The following is an 18,897-nucleotide window of genomic DNA, read 5'->3' as shown; positions in this document are numbered from 1 at the left end:
GGCCCGATGCTGTCACCGCCCGACTCTTGCCCGACACTCATTCGGACCGGCTAACGGCCGTTTTTTTTGGATGGCCGATCACCGGATGGCCTGCGATTATGCGAACGCATATCTCTGCGCCCCGTTAGCGAGAGAGCTGGGGACGCCGGTTTTACGACGTCGAGCCGGTTGGCAGTTGAAAATTTTCACCGTCACGGTCCCGGCGCTGCACATCCACATATGCACACGATGATCCCGATGTGGTGCGTTCGCGTTTTAGGGTGTCGCGCTATTTTTTCGGTTGCTTTCGAGCCTCGGGAACTCAACATAAATCTCGTTAGAGCTACACAAAGGGATTCATTCGGGGCAGTGTGCGATGCGAAATGGGGCAGCAACATACAAGATTATTCCAACGCTATCCCGGCACTAACAAGTTATAAACGATTCACGAAACGATTTCCCGACCCTACGGGGGCTGGCGTGCTACGGACGAATCGCGCCCAGAGCCGGATTCAGCAAACAAATCAGCGCCCCCTAAACGGTCGAGATGAAAAAGGAACTCAAATCCACTCGGCCCGACGAACGGATGGTGGCCGTGCGTTGGATCGCGAAATCAATTCTGTGCAGGTGTGCCAACGGAGGGGAGTTGTGGTGGCAAAAAATGGGCAACTCCTTACACACGATCCGCAATAAAGGTGACCGTCGGTGATGACGGTTTTGGGGCCGTTTTGCGGAACGTTATTGCGACGATTAAATAAATCGTGCGTTTAAGGTTCACATCATTTCGCAGCATTTATTGAACAATGGCCAAAGGGATGGCCGGCCGCTCGGTTCGGTTCGATACTGTAAACTCTCGGGGTAGGTTTTTGCACACAACAACATGTATTTATAAAGGCTATAAAACATAAAACGTAACCAAAGCAATAGAAAAAAAAACAAATGGGTTCGATCGGTCTGGATCGGTTCAACTAAATTGCTCCCAAAACCGTTGCCCAGGCCACCACCACAGGGGACGGCGGTGCGGGGCATCCAATCCAGTCGGCATCCGCTTTGGTCATTGCCCATTTGACCAAAGCCCGAGTGGCCGCGGCGAATGCCCGGCAGTGTTCACACCCAACTCAGCGAATTCTAGAGCAAAAATTCGATGTCATTGGGCGTAACCGTAACCGACGTGACCTCTTGCCTTCCTTTCGAACTCGCTCGCTGGCACCCAGAATGAGTGGCAGCGCCCTCTCATCGGCGCATCGACAGCTGATGGATGTTGGCGAACGGAGCCTTCTCGCTGTTGCGGAAAAAGCGACGCAGCGTCAGCCGCCAGAACGCAGCCCGGAAGTCGACGCTGTAGAACGCGTAAATGAACGGGTTGATCGCACTGTTGATCCAGCCGAGCCAGGTGAAGAACTCGCCCAGCTTCGGCACGGCCCAGTCCTTCGGCAGGAACGGCGTGATGATGTAGTGGATGAAGAACGGCAACCAGCAGGCGATGAAGCCGCCGACCACAATGCTGAGCGTCTGCGTCGTCTTGTTTTCGCGCTTCATCGACGAAATGCGCGACGACAGCGACTTTTGGTGGACGCGAATATTGTTGCCGGTGCCGGTCCGTCCTCCGCCACCGCCGACCAGCTGCACCGTGCTGCAGGTCGAGGTGTTGATCGACGCGTTGATGGTGTTGTTACGTCGAAGGGCTGGCGCCGCGACGGCTCCACCCGCGTGGTGATGATGATGATGATGGTGGTGGTGATGGTGATGGTGGTGGAAGTGCTGGTGCGGATGGCCAGGCGCCGTCACTCCGCCGCTGACCGGTGCGGGGCCAACCGGCGGCGGCGGTGCGCAGCCGGCGGAATGAGTTTGTGGTTGCTGCTGTGCCGTTTGTTGGCTGAAAATATTATTACCCCCCGGCCAGGGGGGGGCCTGATCGGCCGTCGGTGGCCCGCCATAATTGGCTGCGACAGCTGTTGCCGGCCCACCATTGGCGCCGCCAGGATCCGCCCCAAGGTCCACGCACGGCTCGGCATCGGCGTACGGACAACTGCTGGCATCCTGGGCTTTGGTCAGTGGCCCTGAAAGGGTTGCGGTTTTGGTGAGCGTTCCCCCGGCGGCGGCGGCGGCGGCGCAGGACGAGTTCATGTCCACCAGCTCGTAGTGCCCGTTTTTGTGGTTCTTTTTGGTCGGCTTCTGACCACCGCCGAGACCACCGCTGTCGTCGAGCACCGTGCTGCCGAGCTGCGCCACGTACGTCGTCGTCCCGGTGGACATCTGCGACGAGGAGCGCTTCCGCTTCGGACTGAGCGGTATCGGATCCAGCTCCGACTGATAGCCATCTTCCTCCGGTTCGCGCGTGCGATGACTTTTCTGTTCGAGGCAGACGATACAGGACTTCGGTTAGGCGGTTTGGCTTTTGCATAATTAGCTTACAGTGAACCCCGGTGCCGCACGAGGCTCATTTCTTTTTTCTCTCCCCTTTTCCTAATCACTTGCTGGTGACATTGCGGCAATGCTGTCGATCGTGTGCTGCGTCACGAACGAACTGCTGCACCGTGCTCGCCCGTAATTAGTAATCTTTCTGTGGTTTCTGTGCGAAACCACATTCCATTTCGGCACGGCAGTGTGCTTTAACCCGGTTTGCAGATATTTGGTTGGATTCAAGCCCAAGCCCCCGAAAAGGTGTGAGGACTGCCTACGTGAAAACTGCGAACGATTTAAGGTGGCTGATGTGACTTGAGACTTCACATATCAAAGTCCCAAAAAGGTAAAAGCCGTCGTGGCTTTCGTTCGCCCAAACGGCAAATCGGAAACAACGAACAATTCGGCGCCCGTTGATTGACTGGTAAACAATTGCCGTTCGACGGTATGATTCATGCTAGCTGAGGCTTCTATCAACCGACAGCCCTCTCTGAATCGATCACCAGATTGGGAGGGTGCGGAATCGGAAAATAGTCGGCATATTTCCCAGAGGTCACTAGAGGAGCGTCGGTTGCACGATTTCGTACAAAGCAAATAAACACCGGAGGCCGATTTGGAGCCGATTGAAAGCTCAAACAAATGGGTGCAAACTTCCTCGCCAACCTCGCTACAGCTGAAATTAGAAAATCATATTAGGTCTGCAAATTAATTCGTGCCGTTTTACAATAGTTACTTACTATATTTACCATTTTTTAATGTAATATGTGTTTGATAGCTACTGTAATTACGCATCTAACGCTGTAAAGATTTTTTGGTCAAAGTGTAAACAACACCGTTTTGTTCTGGGTAAAGCGTTTTTGCGGGGAGCACTTTTTAATTGCTGCTTGCACGGTCGAAAAAAGGGTTCTTGTACCGAATCGTCACTGGTAATGAAAAGGGGATCTAGTACAATTATCCTAGATGCAAAAAGCCCTTGATACAGCCTGGTGAACCATGTCCATCGCAACCAAAGCGAAATATTCATTTTGTAACGGTTACATTGTACATATGGTGCAATATGAAAGGTGTGGTGTACGTTGAGCTTTTAAAACCTAATGAAATTATTGAGAGACAATCCCATCGACAACAATTAGTGCATTTGAAGCAAAGCTTTGGCCATAAAACGACAAGGATGCGATAAAAGACATGATAAACTGCTTTTCCAAAATGACAACGCTCGACCTTAGATTGCGAAACCGGTCAAAACCTATCTCGAAAATGTCGGATGGGAACTGTGAACCCCTTAACTGTATTCACCAGATGTTCCTCTTTCGGAATCGTATTTACACATTGCACGAATAACGATTTGGCAGCACAGTGGCTTACTTTTTATGAAAGTATTGAAAATAGGGTCTCTGATTGGATCGCTAATAAAGATGAGTAGTTCTATCGATACGAAACCGAAGACCTACCGTAAAGATGGGAGTAAGTAGTAGCTAACGACGAACAATACTTTCATTATGTAGTCATAAGTTTTTTGTTGTAGTTAGGTCACAAATGTTGAATAAAAATGGCACGAAATAATTTGCAGACCTAATAGTTTCCAGGGGAAACCGTATTTTTATGAAGTGCGTTGTGTTACGATTAAGCCTTAATCTTTGCTTATAAATAATTCCCAACAGTATCCATGAGGCAAAGAATGAGATATCTTCTCGTTGACATTCAAATCTACTAGTCTGTGTTTACCTAACTTGTGTTCGAATGTTCGAACGGTTCACGGCGGCACGGCGGGTTTGTTCCGAAATTATGCAATCCTATGCGCCAATAAATCATGATTTTCTTTCAGCGTAAATAATGGAACGGAATAAATTGTGCGTTCGGCACAAAGCCGCACGGAAAGCCGGACTGTCCTTGCGGCGTTAGGATTTGCCAAATCCTTTCCACTCGGTGTCTTTGTCACCGCTAGGCAGCGCTCGGTCAGAAAACAGTGTTAAGTTTGTGTTGTCCACAAACAACGCTCGATTAGTATTCAACAAAGGTTCACGAGATTAGAAGGGTCCCGCACCCGCACCCGTACCTTGTGGACTTCGATCTCCGTCATCTTATCATGCCGTGAGGCGACGACGCACGATATCCGGAGGTACACGTACACCATCACCGTCATCGGGATGAAGAACGATCCCATGGCCGAGAACACGACGTAGCCCTCGTTCTGGTTGTACCGGCACTGGGTCAGCTCCCGACGGCCCGGCTCGTACCTGCGGAAGAGTCAGGGACACGGTTGAACGACAGCATTGTCCTGTCTTGGTGCTCCGTTCGCCGCATGCTAATGCCTTCGTCACTGCTGGACGGCAGCGCGACGCAAACGGTGTCCTTACCAGCCGAGAATCGGGGGGCACGTTATGGCCAGTGCCAGCACCCAAACGACGAGGATCATCAGCAACGCCAACCGCTTGGACCTTCGACGTCTGGAGTAATTTAATGGCTGCGTTACGGCTAGATATCTGCAGAAGGGCAAGAAGGTTACGAAGGTACGGTTAAATGGTGAGCCACCCAATTTGGGCAATAGACCAAAACATGAACTGGTTTCCGCGTAGCCTCCGAAAAGCCGTGCGCTAAGTGGGTAATTTAAACGGCAAAGGAAAACATATCACGCCCCCGGCCGGAATGGAGATGTTTGTATTTGTTTAGGATATCGGAACCAGATGTTTTTTGAAAGTGGCAAAATGTGTGGAAGACCCAAGAAAAATTGTAAAGGATTTATTACTTGTTGGGGTTATACAGTTAGTAGCAGTGAGATTGTACGCATCAACCATAATCAACCAACCATTTATTTTTTCAGCTAGTTTTTGCATAGTTTCTCCGTTATTTTGTGATCTACCATTAGGCGTAGAGAGCTTGGTTCCATATTGTTCCACTTTCATTCAAAGTTATGAATCATTATCTTCTGTGCTGCCACACGAAGTCTAAAACACGAAACATTGATTTCCATTCAACTCCGTTTAGCGTGGCATTGATTATTTTACAAAGCGTAAGATATGCTCTACAGAAAGATTTATGCTTTAACCATTGTTAGAGTATGTTTATGTTTGGCTGCATCATAGGGGATCTTCGAAAGCGTAACACCGACTCGTTTCATTAAACAGTCAGACGCTTACGTTCCTTCCCGTGCGAAAGTAATCGTAATCGGGCGCTGGCTTCACCGTCCTCCGTGAATCGAGTTCTGTACCGTGTCGGGTGCTTATCGTGGTTACTGTGCTGCGGATAAGCTACTCAATTAGCCAGGATTTCGCCGGAGCGTGTGTGGAATGCTTAGCTTTCGCACATTTTACTTTGCAACCCGTGAGCCACAGCATCTTGCGGAGCGTTACTGCTAAGGACATTACAACAATGAGTTGCTCCTTACTGCTGTCACCACGTCCCAACGCGGCGCCCCTGCCCGTACACTCCGGGGCGTGAAATAAAATAATTTGTACGGCTGACACGAATTGTAAATGACATTTTCCACGCTTTGCGAGAGAAGAAAGTTTGCTGTGAATTAGTTTATAGTACGCCCTGCCATCATCAGCATCACAATCAGCACGCGGCAGCGGCAGCAGGAGCGGCATTATCAACAACATCGTCTTCGCAATCATCATTTTTGGGCGTACTTTTAATTAAGTTAGCCTGTTCAATTGGCCTTGAGCGGGGAGCCCTAATGCAGTTTGCAAACTATTCCACCTCTTTTCCGTGCAACCCGAAACCGTACGACGCGCCCGAGCCCGACGCTCCGTTTGCCGGGACGTGCCCGTAGCCGTGGGCAAACTTTCTAATTTTATTGGCAGCAGCAGAACGGATCGGAGCCGGGATGGGAGGAAAATGCAATCGCTCTCCACACCGGACATCCGACTGTTCCCGCAGACGACGCGGAAGCCCGATCATGATGATGATGCTGTAAATCAATTTGTGGCGTTTTAGCCCCGCGGCGAGAAGCGCATTATCATCGTCGTCGCTATCATCCGCGCCGAGCATAATAGTGTGTGCTCCATCATCACCGGCAACGCGGGTTGGGGTTTCCGTAAATCTATCTGGCTGCTTCAACGATGCGTAGCGATTTTTCCAGCGTATCCTTGAAGCCCTGAGGCACGTACTGCGCCAAGATCCAGAACGGTTACGCCAGGAGGCAGGATCACCGACGAATTCATTGCCTGTCACGAATTATTCATAGCGCATCCGTATGTCGGATCCGTGGCGAAACACCTCTTTCGTGAGGGTGTAATGTGTGCATAATTAATGTTTAATGCTGGATCATGAACTCACAACAAGTTTAGTGGCCCGCAGGTTTACCCACAACACACAGGCGATTAGATGAAAGTTAAGGTACTTGGAGGCTTGTTATTATCTGATTTCGTTACAGTTCGAAACTTAATAGCAGAAAGTGGTTCAACCACTGATGTTGCCAAAAAAACCTTTTTCGTTGCTCCATGCTCGCTCCAGCAATGTTCGGGAAAGAGAAAAAACCCTTTTTCGCCGATGTTGGTGCCACTCAAATGGATAATAAAATCGGGCCCGTAATGACCAAAAACCACGTTAATGCACTGCACATTAATCTAGCACCAAATCTTTATTTATGGTCGCCACTTTCGAGCCCATTCATGGGTACGCGCGGGCAAAATAATCGTTTGCAAAATGCGTGCCCAAACGCGTGAATCATAGAGTCATAAATCATGCTTCTGTGGCTTTTTGTCGCTAAATTAGTGTGCGCCTACGGGCCACGGACGGCGAGGACCGACCCTTTACCGATAGGCAATCATCTACTTGTTAGCTCTGCTTTAGTCGCCCACTTCCGGGTCATCAAGGACCGGAGTGCACGGCCACCGCGAGGGTAACCACATGAAACGGGATCGTTTGTCGAGCACGCGGTCCGGTTACGTCTAGCTTCGCGCACCAAACGGTTCGGGGTCCGTATTGGTCCACCGAAGTTTATCGCAAACTTCAGGCCAATTGTTGGTTTGTGCTTATGCCGTTGACATGTGGGTTGTGAAATTACGATGCGGCGTGATTGTTGTGTGTGTGTGAGCGGTTTTCCCATTTGGATTTTTCCATTTGTTTTCTCCCACCCGAACGGCACACAAAACCGTCTGGAGGCCGAAGTGATAACGGTGTCCGGTGGCCGATAGCGCAGCAACAGACTGGTCTTTTGCGACAAGTTCTACCAATTCACCGCAACGATTGGTCCTCAAACGAAACGTAAACAATAATGCTTCCGCGTTGGCGTCGGTGAAATTTCGTGAGCCTTGAACGGCGCGCAATGAACGGGAAAAAGCACCGCACATGTGGCGATGCTTCGTGTTTAGTGCTTCCACGGGAACGCAATCTTCGCTACACACTGTTCGCCACATCCGGCTTGGCACTAATAATTTATAGCCCTTTAGTGTACCACCCATTCCCCAAGCGTACCATAACCGGATGGGTTCCGTGTCTGTTACCGTTACTGGCATATCAGACGCGATGTCAAACCGGGGCGCTCCCCGATGTCGCCGCCACCAGGAACAACGATTTTCCCGTTTTACTAGTTGGCATGTGTCAGCGCTTGAAAACCCCTCACTTGGGACCCCTGCCCAAGGGCCACACGGCCCGTTTGGGGTTTGCCACCAGCAGCAAAGTGGCGGACAACTTCATCCGTGCACCCGGCCGGGACCGCGAAGCGACATCATATGTTCGCGATTCGATCTGCATACCAACGACCACGACCACGACGACGCTTTCGCGTTGTGGACCTAGCCAAGAAACCGGTGCCGGAAGCGGTGCGAGAAAGCGATGCAGGAGATTGAGTTTTTTCCCCCAGAGACAGCACGTGCAACATCGGGCCACGGGCTCGGCGACACCAAAGGGGCATAAAGAATACCTACCTATCTATACTAATGGCACAAAGGCTAAGAATTGATGCTGTACACAGAAGTACGTCTAATGAGATCCATATATCACACAGAATCCAACCGAGCTGCCACGAGCCTGTGGAGAGAGAAAACAAAAAGAAAAACCGTAAGAACTACATCGAGAGAGAGACATAAGGGAGTGAAAAATTTTCCACCAACTTCAAACCGATTGGCCCTTCCGGCAAGATTGAGCTTACAGTCGGTTCTAGTAGAGCTATGCCAAGGATCGGTTATGGTGCGTGAGTGTTTCGGTTGGGAAAACGGAAGCGATGACGGAGGCCCTGAGTGATTCCCGGCACTGAGCGACGACAGTGTTAACTGGGTGATGTTTGTCTTGAAAGGTAATATTACCCGTCATGTCTTAATGACAACGTGGGGATCGGCCTCGAGGACGAGGGGTTCGGCTGGCAAACGAACGAACGACTCGGTCGTATCGACCGATCGACTGTGAGCGTAAGCGCACGACAACCGTGACGCTGAAGGGAATATAAATTACAAAGCTGCTGTGCTGCCGGAAGCACCGTCGATGCGGAAGCGAAAGCAAACCAGGATGTGCGGAAAATGGGTTAAATTAAAAAAACAAGGACATAGAATGAAAAAAAAGAGCGACCAAAGCGAAGAAACGTGACTCCTTCGCATGGCTTACCGATTAAATGGGAGACCCATTTACTTGGGTGTCCTGCGAATCGACCCGGCCGGGGTTTGCTTTCAAACGTTCATTGCCGTACTTATAGTCGTTTTTCTCGTTTTTTGATCCTTTTCGGTTTTGATCAAATTATTTGCAGCACTTTTTTTGCTGATTTTTAAAGTCGGGACTAACAGGATGAAATGCTCCCAGCTGGAACCGGTGACCGTAATTAATGGACGAAAGGCAATGGCTGCATGCCGAGCACGGTTCGCGGATGGTACACTTTCGTTTACTCCATCTTCCCTTGGTGCATTGGAGATTGCACAAATAGCAAATTCGAAAAGTGCACCCAAAATTTGCTTCACCTTGAACTGTGGAACTCGACGTGATGCGAATGTAGACTTGCTGAAAGAGGTGCTCTGTTTACATACGACCGAAAATCCATCGTGCCACGTGAACAAAAATCAACACACCATTCAGCCAGGACGTGTTTTAATTGAAGTCAATTTAGTTGTACGAAATTAGGAAGACGGACTGGACACGATTTTATTTCGCACGGGACAGCAGCACAGTCCTAACAAGCGCATAATAACGAATTGTACTGATACGAAGGGCTAGAAAAGTTTACTTTCGGAAAGAAGTTTACTTTGAATGTCAACGTCTTGCGACGACTTTTACCATCTATTGCGCAAAAGCACGAACAATAACAACGCATAACTTTTGCATATTTATGTTAATGCAAATAAGGCAAATAAGTGTTCCCCTCTTGGTATATTCGACATGATGTGGCTTCTTTTGGAGTTACTTCTTTTTCTGTGGAGTTACGGTTTACTTATGGTTACACTACTTTACATTTTGCGATCACAAAGAAAGCGAACATTTTGATGCCTACACTCGCGGGGCATGACGTCATATAATGCTGTTTCTGCTGTATGTTGGGTGTAACGAACTCTGCTACTTTTACCTAGAAAGACTATATCACTTATCGTATCTCTTATCGCTTAACAAAATTCTAGATTCTGACCTTTGTAGATGAGACGGATCCTTCGGAGAATTTTGACGATACTGTGTAGGATGATGTGAGACAATCAGCTAATGTAGGTCACGTAGTTCAGCGAAAACATAATGTAGGAAATTGGAATTTTGCTTACAAACTTCGTTATCAGGTTAAGGTAAGCGTTTAGACAGTAACCGTTTACTGAATATGTCCATTTTGTACTGAAAAAGGACTTTTCAAGCGGTTTAGAAACTTAAAAAAGTGTTGTAGAATATGTTCGGTACACCTGCATCTATTGCATCTGGTTAATGATGATTAAAACACTCCAAAAATAGCCAAGAATACGGCAAAGTAAAGGACATACGCCGGTTACGCCGTAAGAGGTTTTAAAAATCGACAGCTGTTCAGCCCTTGAGAGCAATGTTAGACAAGTACATACTTTTACACACAGACGGTAGACTTAGGTTTGTTCGACATCCACCCTAAAGGGGGTAGAAAGGTGTGTTCCAAACAGATCTCACTTGAAAACAGCATCCTCCAGAAGCAGAACAACATGGAATTTTCGAAAAAACCATTCCAACTTTGTGAGAATGTAACCATCCAGTAACAATGTTTCACATTCAGAAATAGGCACCCCATTGGCAGTTGCGGTTAACCGCATGGGCATGGGCAATAAAAATCGATCACATTCGGTTCGACGCTGCACTATTTGCGCAACGTAAAGAAAAAGTTTCCCATACGCCACGGAGGGCAGGCGGCGACGAGCACACAGGGATATGGGGAAGAAACTTAAGACTTGCCAATGCTTCAAGGACGACAGTAATCGTTTACAAAACAAAATGGAAAAGAAACGCTCGAATCACAGCGATAGTGGAGCAAGGACAAGGAAACGAAAACCAAAAAAGATGGATATAGAAACATGGATAAAGTTCTGCCATATCCTCCGGCGGCTGTCGGATGTAAGATGTTTTTTTTCTTGCGAACCGGAAGGATGGTGACCGGAAAACAATCTCTGGCATGGGAGGCGCCGTCGTTGGAAGATCGTGGAATGGAGTGAAAATAGGAAATTCTTCCTGACCTCCATTGGAAAATATTGATTGCCTGCGATTTGTGGTTGTGGTCGCCCCGGGTCGCCGAGTCGATCCGGTGTACGGTTGCCCCGGTTGGAGCTCATCACCGGTGGCTAATGTTTATTTACACGCGGTCCATCAAATGTTTACCGAAATACACTTAGTTTTTCTGCTGCCCGGGCACGATAATCGTTTCGAGTGCCAATTTCGCCGGACGGCATTCATTGAAACCACATTTCGATTCGCCCATTACGAATGGCTTTAGCTGAAATGCAAACAAACAGTCTCCGGTGCGCTCCGTAGCCATGCGAGCGCTTGGTTACGGTGCTGGCTGGCTGGCCACTTACCCATTAGATGAACGGCGACAGCCGGTGGCATCACGAAGATACCGACGAGCCAGTCGGCAACGGCCAGGCTCATCACGAAGCAGTTGGTCACGGTTCGCAGGCGGCGCGTGGTGATCACGGACAGGATGACGAGTGTGTTTCCGATGACGGTCACTACGATCAGCAGGCAGAACAGTATCACGACCACCCAGTCCTGCCAATCGGCAATCGGCAGCCGGTCCTCCATCGCTTTCGAGACTTCCAGGTTCGAGGTCGCCGATGGTGGTTGCGTAGCACCGCTCGTCGTGACCGCTGCCGCGGTGGTTGACACCAGATCGGCCACCAAGCTTCGGCCACCACCTTCGCTGAGCACGAGTTTCGTTCCGTCGGCCACACCGAACGGATCGATGGTATCCAGAAACGGTTCCACTGAACGGTTGGCCGTGCCGATCGTCGACGCCGGATCATACGCCAGTCGTTCATGGTCCAGGGCGATCGAATCGTCGGCCACGCTGGTTACACCGCTTGCCGATACACCATCACTGTTGGCCACCGTACCCACACTGCCGAGCGGCAGCGTACCGTGGACCGGGGTTAGTTCGTTGACGCTGCTGGTAGCACTGCGCCGGATGATGGCCGGCACGGACCCGTTGCTATTGGCTAGAATGCTGTGGCCAACTTCACCGACTGCAACGGGCCATGCCGCAGCCGAGACGAAGCACAGCCAGGGTAGTGGTAGAGCCTGAGGTCTCCGGAGGCGATCGGTAACCGATCGTTGCCGCATGGTTTCAGTGGTGCCGGATTCGCCGAGGTGTTTGTGGCATCTCGATCGTCGAAATCAATTTGGACGCGTGTTGGTAATAATCCCTGCAACGGGCAAAAGATCGATCAAAAGTGGCGTTACAAGTTTCGGCCGAGCGTTTACAAACGTAGATTAATGACTTAACACCGCATTCGGGCATTTTCAACAATTTTTCATCTAGTCATCATCAATCTCAATAGCTAGTCTCCAGGGAAACTGAAGATTGGATAAACGCACAACGGCAAGTAAAGTTACCCGCGTCCAACCAAAACTTCACATCATTTATTATTATTGTAAAAATAAAAAAAAATATCTACAGTCTGCTGCAGTCTGCTTGAGGGAAGTCCGTGGTGATTCCGTTTACGCTGCAAAACCAACTTTTGATGGAAACTAATCAAACCGTGGCAGAGCCAGCGGAGCATCGTAGTTGCACTTAAGAGAATAAAACGAAAAGAAATACCCCGAATGGACAGCGGAAAATGGAGGCAATTTCCGAACGTAGCAAACTTTTACCTTTTCCCTTCGACCCTTCTCATGCCGGCCCCAACCGCGCGGTGAACTTGAAATTAAAAGTTCCGCCCCGGGAGAAATGAAATTTTCCAAGAAAAAAGGATACGCGGCCCAACTGGCTCGGTGTAAGAGTCGGTATGATTAGTTTGGAGCTTAGCCACTAAAGTTAAAGCATGAAGTTAATCGGTGTATGTTTTTCGTGCCGGGTTTTTATGACGCGAACCGGTAGGACAACACCTTCGAAGTTGTTTACTCGCTCCGGCTCACTCTCATCTTGCTGCCCACAACGAAAGGGGGGCAATTTGAACTTCCTTACCGGCAGCGTTGCTGCAGAAAACCTCATTTCGTGGTTCCGTGCGCCGGGTGTGTGAGATTACGAGTTCAAGAAATAAAAGAACAAACAGAAAGCTACCTCACCGGCGAGAGTCGGTAAGTAATGTCGCTCCGGGAGGCTAAATTTCAATCACGCTAACCAAGAGCGCTTACGAGTGCTTGCAACTGGGGATATGGAGAATGTTTGAATAAGTCCTTTTTCTCTCTACATCGACCATTTGCAGAAGCAATCTCCCATGGGACCGACCGCTGCACCGACCAAGATGAAGGACACCGGAATCGATGCGACGCCCCGTAGTGCAGCGGGTTTCGCGCCGGGAATCTTAGGAGCGAATCTTCGGAGGTACTTTGAGGTTAGTCGCAAACATATTCGCCAACCGTTCAGACCGTTCGGCCCGATTTGAACCCAATCAAGGCTTTGGAAACGGCACTCGAATTGCTTATCGATCGCCTCGGACTACTATCCATCGTGGCCGTGTGGTGGATTTGCATAATTTCGTGCCCCACCGAGTTGGCGAATTTTTGGGTCAGCTTACGGCTGTCGGACTTACATTCACCGCGGACCGACCGATCGCTGGTGGATTAATCTCGGTGAACCCTTTCACGGTACCACTGGGATCGGGTGCAAACGGAGGTCCTTAAACGGGGTCCATGCGAGTACGAAGTTTACGGTGCCGTTCATGGTGCTTGAGCCCGGTATTACGATGAATTATGCCCATTTCTAGCACCCGGCGCACGCGGAGTGTACCTTGCCACGGACGGTCGGCGCTCCACCGGCCACCGGTAGCGATAAACGTTTACTGAAACTTGTAATACCCATTTAATGCAAGGCCGCAGGGTGCACCAGAAGCTGCAATGGTGGCAAATGTGAACCGATGTTTTTTTTCTGCGTTCCTTCCACGCGGCTCAAAAGGGCTCAAACCAAGCGGAGTGTTGCTACTTTGGTCCACCCCGTTTGGTTGGTTGGTTGTGAAAAACAGCGAAAGCACCCGGAGCACGGGGAAAAGCCTCAAGCCTCAAGATGAAGGGCTCGGAAGGCCCGTTTTTTGAATATCAAGTAGGTAGGTAATATGTTTCCACTTCTTTCAGACAACGGCCCGGTTTCGAACATGGCACCGGGAACGGCGGTTCTTGAAATTCAATCACGAATCAATTCCGTGGTACCGAGAGCATCGCAGCGGCGTACTGGGCGCATAGCCGTAAAAAGTTATGCGCTCCATCTCCGTTGTTCGATCCTTGCCGGCGGCGGCCTGCATTTCGCGGCGTGAAGGATGGCCCACCAAAAACCCGGGTTCGGCGGGTTCGGAAACGCCCAGCGTCTGGTTTCTAAATCAAGTGGAACCCAACCCAAGGAATGTTTTTGGGAAATCGAGAGAAGCGAATCGGTCGGTAGCCAAATGTTGTTACTATTCCGCTAGGTAAGAAAAAACAAGCACGATTTGAAATTCTCGTAGTTCGCTGTGGAACGTGGAGAAACATTACGCAAAGCACTCACGAGCAAGCGAACGTTTTCGGACGGCCATCCTTTGTCGAATTTTATTTATTTTGATACAAATTGCACAGCATTTTCAGCGTTTTATCCTGTCGAGGGCCGGTGTGATGGGTGGATGAAGCTCCAATGTTTCTATTCCTATCTCTTCGCGTATGACCGCATAATACCGCCATGTCGGTCGGGAACTCAATCGTGCGACGGTCGAGCATAAAGCGTTCCCGTTGTGTTCCCGGGGAACGGCACTCTTGCAATTTCAAGTTATTGCATTATCGACATCAACAAAAACGAAACGGCAACTTCCAATTTGACAGCAAAAATGATGATCGGGCTGACTGTTTGACGTGCGAGTTCCTGTTTTGACAACACAGCATCCATGATTGCTTCGGGAGTGACGGCCCATGCGTTTCGTCCGCCATCCTGGATCCTGGTGGCCGAAAAAACTGAAAACGAAGGATTTATGTTACCGTATTTTTACGTACTAGCCTTCAAGACGATCCATGTAAAAACGTCAAAAAACAGACACAACACCTGAAATCGTAGAAAAATTACTTGCAAACTGATAAAACAAAAAAAATTTGATTATTGCTGTAACATTTTATACCAACTGAAAGAGAAAGTTTGTGATAAAAGACCCGGTTTGAAGAAGAAAACCATTCTCTTTCATCAGGGCAATGCCCCCTGTCACAAGAGCATTTTGAAAATGGAAAAAATGCATGAATTAAAGTTTGAATTGTTGAAGTAACCACCGTATTCACCAGAGTTGGCCCCTAGCGACTTCCATCTGTTTTCAGAGCCAAACAAAACATTCGTGAAAAGCATTTTTCATCAACTGATGACGTCACAACAGCTGCGGAAGCATATTTTTCAGTCCTTTCAGTTTTTCACTTCAGGGATGAAATTTATAAATTGGAGTCTCGTTGGAACAAGTGTATCGATGTTTAGGAAGGCCATACTGAATAACTAAGTATATTTCAAACCATAAAAATGTGTTTTTCAAGGCAAAGAACTTATTGAACAGCCTAGGAAGGTCGGCCGTTCCTGAAACGATGTAAGACTACAGGAGACGCAATAATGTGCTGTAAAACCACTCGTCCTGCACGTCACCGAAGGCAGCATATTTTTGGCCTCCGTGTGCACGTACTTTTCCAACGACCCCGCGGTGTGATTCCGTGGGTGACTCACAAAACCGTCTGCCAGCTGTCGATCCGCCTAGCTACGGCATCATCCGCTTCCGGGCGGTGCCATTATCACAGAGAGCTCGTTCACTCGCCAGTAATTAACGTCCACCTGCACACTGAGTACCTGCGATGCGATTCATTTAATTTTGCACCGAATAACGCAACCTTCCCACCCGAGGCAGCGTGTGAGCGTGAACCGCTCGAACGCAAAATCGGGCAGCACGCGTGCATGCGTAAATTGAAGCAAAGCGAATTAATGCAGCTTGCGCTCCGAAATGGACGATGAATGGACACGAGTGGGCGGCACGGACGCATTGTGGTGGATCAATTTGAAGAGGGTTGCCGGTAAGTTTTCTGCGTTTCCGGCTGCACCATTGTGTGACACTGTTGCACTAGGCTCTACCCCAATCGGACGGGGTAGGCCTAAACACCGGGTAAACCAGCATGGCACGGTCACGTGCTCGTTGCGTGCATTAGAAACCGTTCCCGCCCCGACCTGCGAGCTCACAAATCGCTCCTCGCTGTTCCGCACGCAGCAGATGTTCATAAAGTACAGTCGTCCGTTAATTAGACAATGTAAACATCGTGCTCGAGATAATGAAAACCCATGGTCCCGTGTTTGGGGATCCCGATCACACGCTGCGCCGCTCCGGTACACTTCACTTGTGTTGTGGTTTTCGGGAAAGTTGCGCCCGGAAAGTCGTTGCACCGCGGGCGGTGTTAGCCACGGGTGGCTCCGCAGGGCCGCCGCAGGGCCGCCGCAGGGCCGCCACTCCGCGCGACACAAATAAGGACACAGGGCGCATTGTAGACGTCATTAAACCAGTACAGCCCTCGAGTGTGTCCCGGTGAACGGTAAACCCAACGGTTGACATCGTTTGTGACGGTGTGACCCGGGTGTCCTGGAACCATCCACTTCAGAGTCGGGCGCCATCGAAGACCTTGTCTGCCGTCTTGCAAGTGCAACTTTGTGTTTTCATCTCAGACCGGATCGACTCAAGGATTACCGTTTCGCGTTTCCAACCAACGGCCGACCCGTGGAGATAACCGCCGGAGATCTGAAGCAGAGCTTACCCGGAGCTAAAACGGTCCCTAAAATCACAGCGGTGCGCCCGCAAGTAAAGGGTGTGCTATGTAAGCTACACTTTTTCATTCGGCTACATACAAAATGGTTGAATATTTTTCGATGCTTGAACTTTTATTTGAAAGGTAGACTCTTCCATTTTTTTAATGAAAAACAATGTTGGTCAAATATGCTCCAAATAATATTTTCTGCAACCAAAAATGTATTTTATACATAAACTTTAAGAATCAACCTTTTAAATAAAAGTTCAAGCATCGAAAAATAATCAACCGTTTTTTATGTTTGTATTGTAAAAAAATGTATTTTATACCTAAACTTTAAGAATCAACCTTTTAAACAAAAGTTCAAGCATCGAAAAATATTCACGCGTTTTTTATATAGCCAAATGAAAAAGTGCACCTTACGTGACTCACCCTATACAAGACGATTGCGGACGATCGGGGCCGAACGCAAGGCAGTAATCTTGTCAGTCAGCGCAATCACGGGGATCGTATTGCCGGCGGGGTGTCCACATCGCGCCGAGACGACGTTTACCATTCCGGTGGGTGGCAATAATTTAGCCATTTTGTCAAGCAAAGAGCAAAGAAATGGCGCACAATTTGTCATCGTGCTAATGGATCTCGCCCGTTGGGCGCCTCTTCAGATTTCGCCCTAATCGACTAAACAAAAGCGCTCGCGTCTCCGAAAGCACGATCCGGGGGACTGGCCGCGTCCGACGGACCCGATGGAGTCTGCTCTGTCTGCGGAAACGGTCGGCCTCCGCAGTCGGCGTCATCAGCATAAAACGCCGTTAGCCGACACTCTCTAGGTGTCGACAGCCTAATGACTGTTTACTACCGTTCGGAACCGATCGCTCGTCCTAGGGACCGTCAGGCTCGGCGGGGCCAACAACCCGATATCAGCTGCGTGCAGCAGCACCCATGACGATGACGACGACGATGACGATTTTCGCCCAATTGGCGTGTTCTCGGAATCGGGTCGGCAGAAAAACGGGTCATCGAGGATGGGGCACTATTGGTTGAGTGGAAAATTGTTGTCAAACCGTCTGTGGGAATGCGACCCGTGCTTCGCGTCCTTCGTGCCGTGTGCCGAGTCATTCCTCGCGACAGTAATAAATTAGAATTATCAAATTACGCGTACACAAAGCGAACCCGAGCAGAGCTATCGGGTGCTCGGGTGCTGCGCCTAAGATTGGGCGATTATTTCGATGGACCCGTCCCGCGGTGCTAGTGGACCCAATCGAACCTTCAACCGGTCGGCCTCGGTTCGGAAGGACTCGCGCCCGAGCGAGTGTTTCCGGTCGGTTACGTTATCGGTTCCCGGATTCGATTGATCTCTTCCACGGGTCCGGATCAGACCCGGACCAATTAGGGTTGTTTATTTGGTTCAGCTTTTTGGTGCTTTGCACACTGTATTTACCTTTTTTTTGTTTGACTCCTAATATCGGCTCCAACGCCAATCGGCGGGACGCCATTTGTGGACGCCGTTTAATCGTTTTCTTGCGTGCATCGAACCATCAACCTGATCGGGAGGCGATCGGGGAGGGGCTGGGTGTCACGTGCGACGGCTTACGATCGGCATCACGTCGCTAATGTCGCTCGGAGGACCGGTTTAGACCGGCCACCCACACAGAGCTCCAGGTAGAGTCCCGTCTAGGGTAACTAGAATAAACGGCGCGGCGCTTTAGGTCCTTTTTGGGCGTAAATTGTAGGCCGTAAACTGACCGAGTGACGCACTCGCCGGTGCCCCTCGGCGACTCGCGCTTGAGTGACATTTACGAAAGCTTCGGCCACCGGTGCTAGTTCGGAACCTGAAACCTGTGGCATAGCGCGCTGCCCCTGTGCGTTGGGTGGTGTCACGTTTCACGTTCGAGTGTCTTCCTCAAACAACGCTCCGCGGTCCGCGGTCCCGGGTCGGTGCGGTGCAGGTGAAAAATGAACGAGTCCGACGGTCCGACGGTCGGGCCGGTAATAAATTTGAGCACTAATTTATTCGCTTTAAATTGCAGGCAGGGCGCGCCAGAGCAACACGTTTGGTCAGAGGAAATCCGGCCCCACGAGGATTAATAATGGGCCCCTGCAGCAGCGGGGGGGCTTCTTCACGGGTTTTCGCCGAAAAGTGTGTGACAGCACACGGTCTGTCTCTTCGGTGGAGGCGCCGGTGGACACCACGCGGTTTGGGCTAAAATTGAAAAGCTG

The 18,897-nt window shown here is 49.8% G+C and overlaps 1 protein-coding gene across 1 annotated transcript; it reads right to left on the bottom strand.

Annotated features, from left to right (window-relative positions):
* Nucleotides 1–1,212: 1,212 nt before the first annotated feature.
* LOC128272129 (probable G-protein coupled receptor No18) lies at nt 1,213–11,562 on the bottom strand. The gene is made up of 5 exons (XM_053009877.1): nt 11,322–11,562; nt 8,253–8,355; nt 4,740–4,865; nt 4,439–4,619; nt 1,213–2,331 (listed from the first exon to the last, which is right to left on the bottom strand). Exons 1-5 carry the CDS (start codon nt 11,545–11,547, stop codon nt 1,213–1,215), a joined length of 1,755 nt encoding a protein of 584 aa, XP_052865837.1. The 5' UTR covers nt 11,548–11,562.
* Nucleotides 11,563–18,897: the final 7,335 nt, after the last annotated feature.

The sequence above is a fragment of the Anopheles cruzii genome, chromosome 3, assembly GCF_943734635.1.
Source record: "Anopheles cruzii chromosome 3, idAnoCruzAS_RS32_06, whole genome shotgun sequence".
NCBI classification, from domain to species: domain Eukaryota; kingdom Metazoa; phylum Arthropoda; class Insecta; order Diptera; family Culicidae; genus Anopheles; species Anopheles cruzii.
The sequence above is the reverse complement of the archived record's forward strand: the minus strand, read 5'-3'. Positions and strand labels throughout refer to the sequence as shown.

Coding starts and splice junctions, on each gene's coding strand:
- LOC128272129 (XM_053009877.1), bottom strand. CDS start 11,547: ATGGAGGACCGGCTGCCGATTGCCGATTGGCAGGACTGGGTGGTCGTG. Junction 4,866..8,252: donor TGTGCCATTAGTATAGATAG/GTAGGTATTCTT, acceptor GCCCTTCTGCAG/ATATCTAGCCGTAACGCAGC. Junction 4,620..4,739: donor TGCCCCCCGATTCTCGGCTG/GTAAGGACACCG, acceptor ACTCTTCCGCAG/GTACGAGCCGGGCCGTCGGG.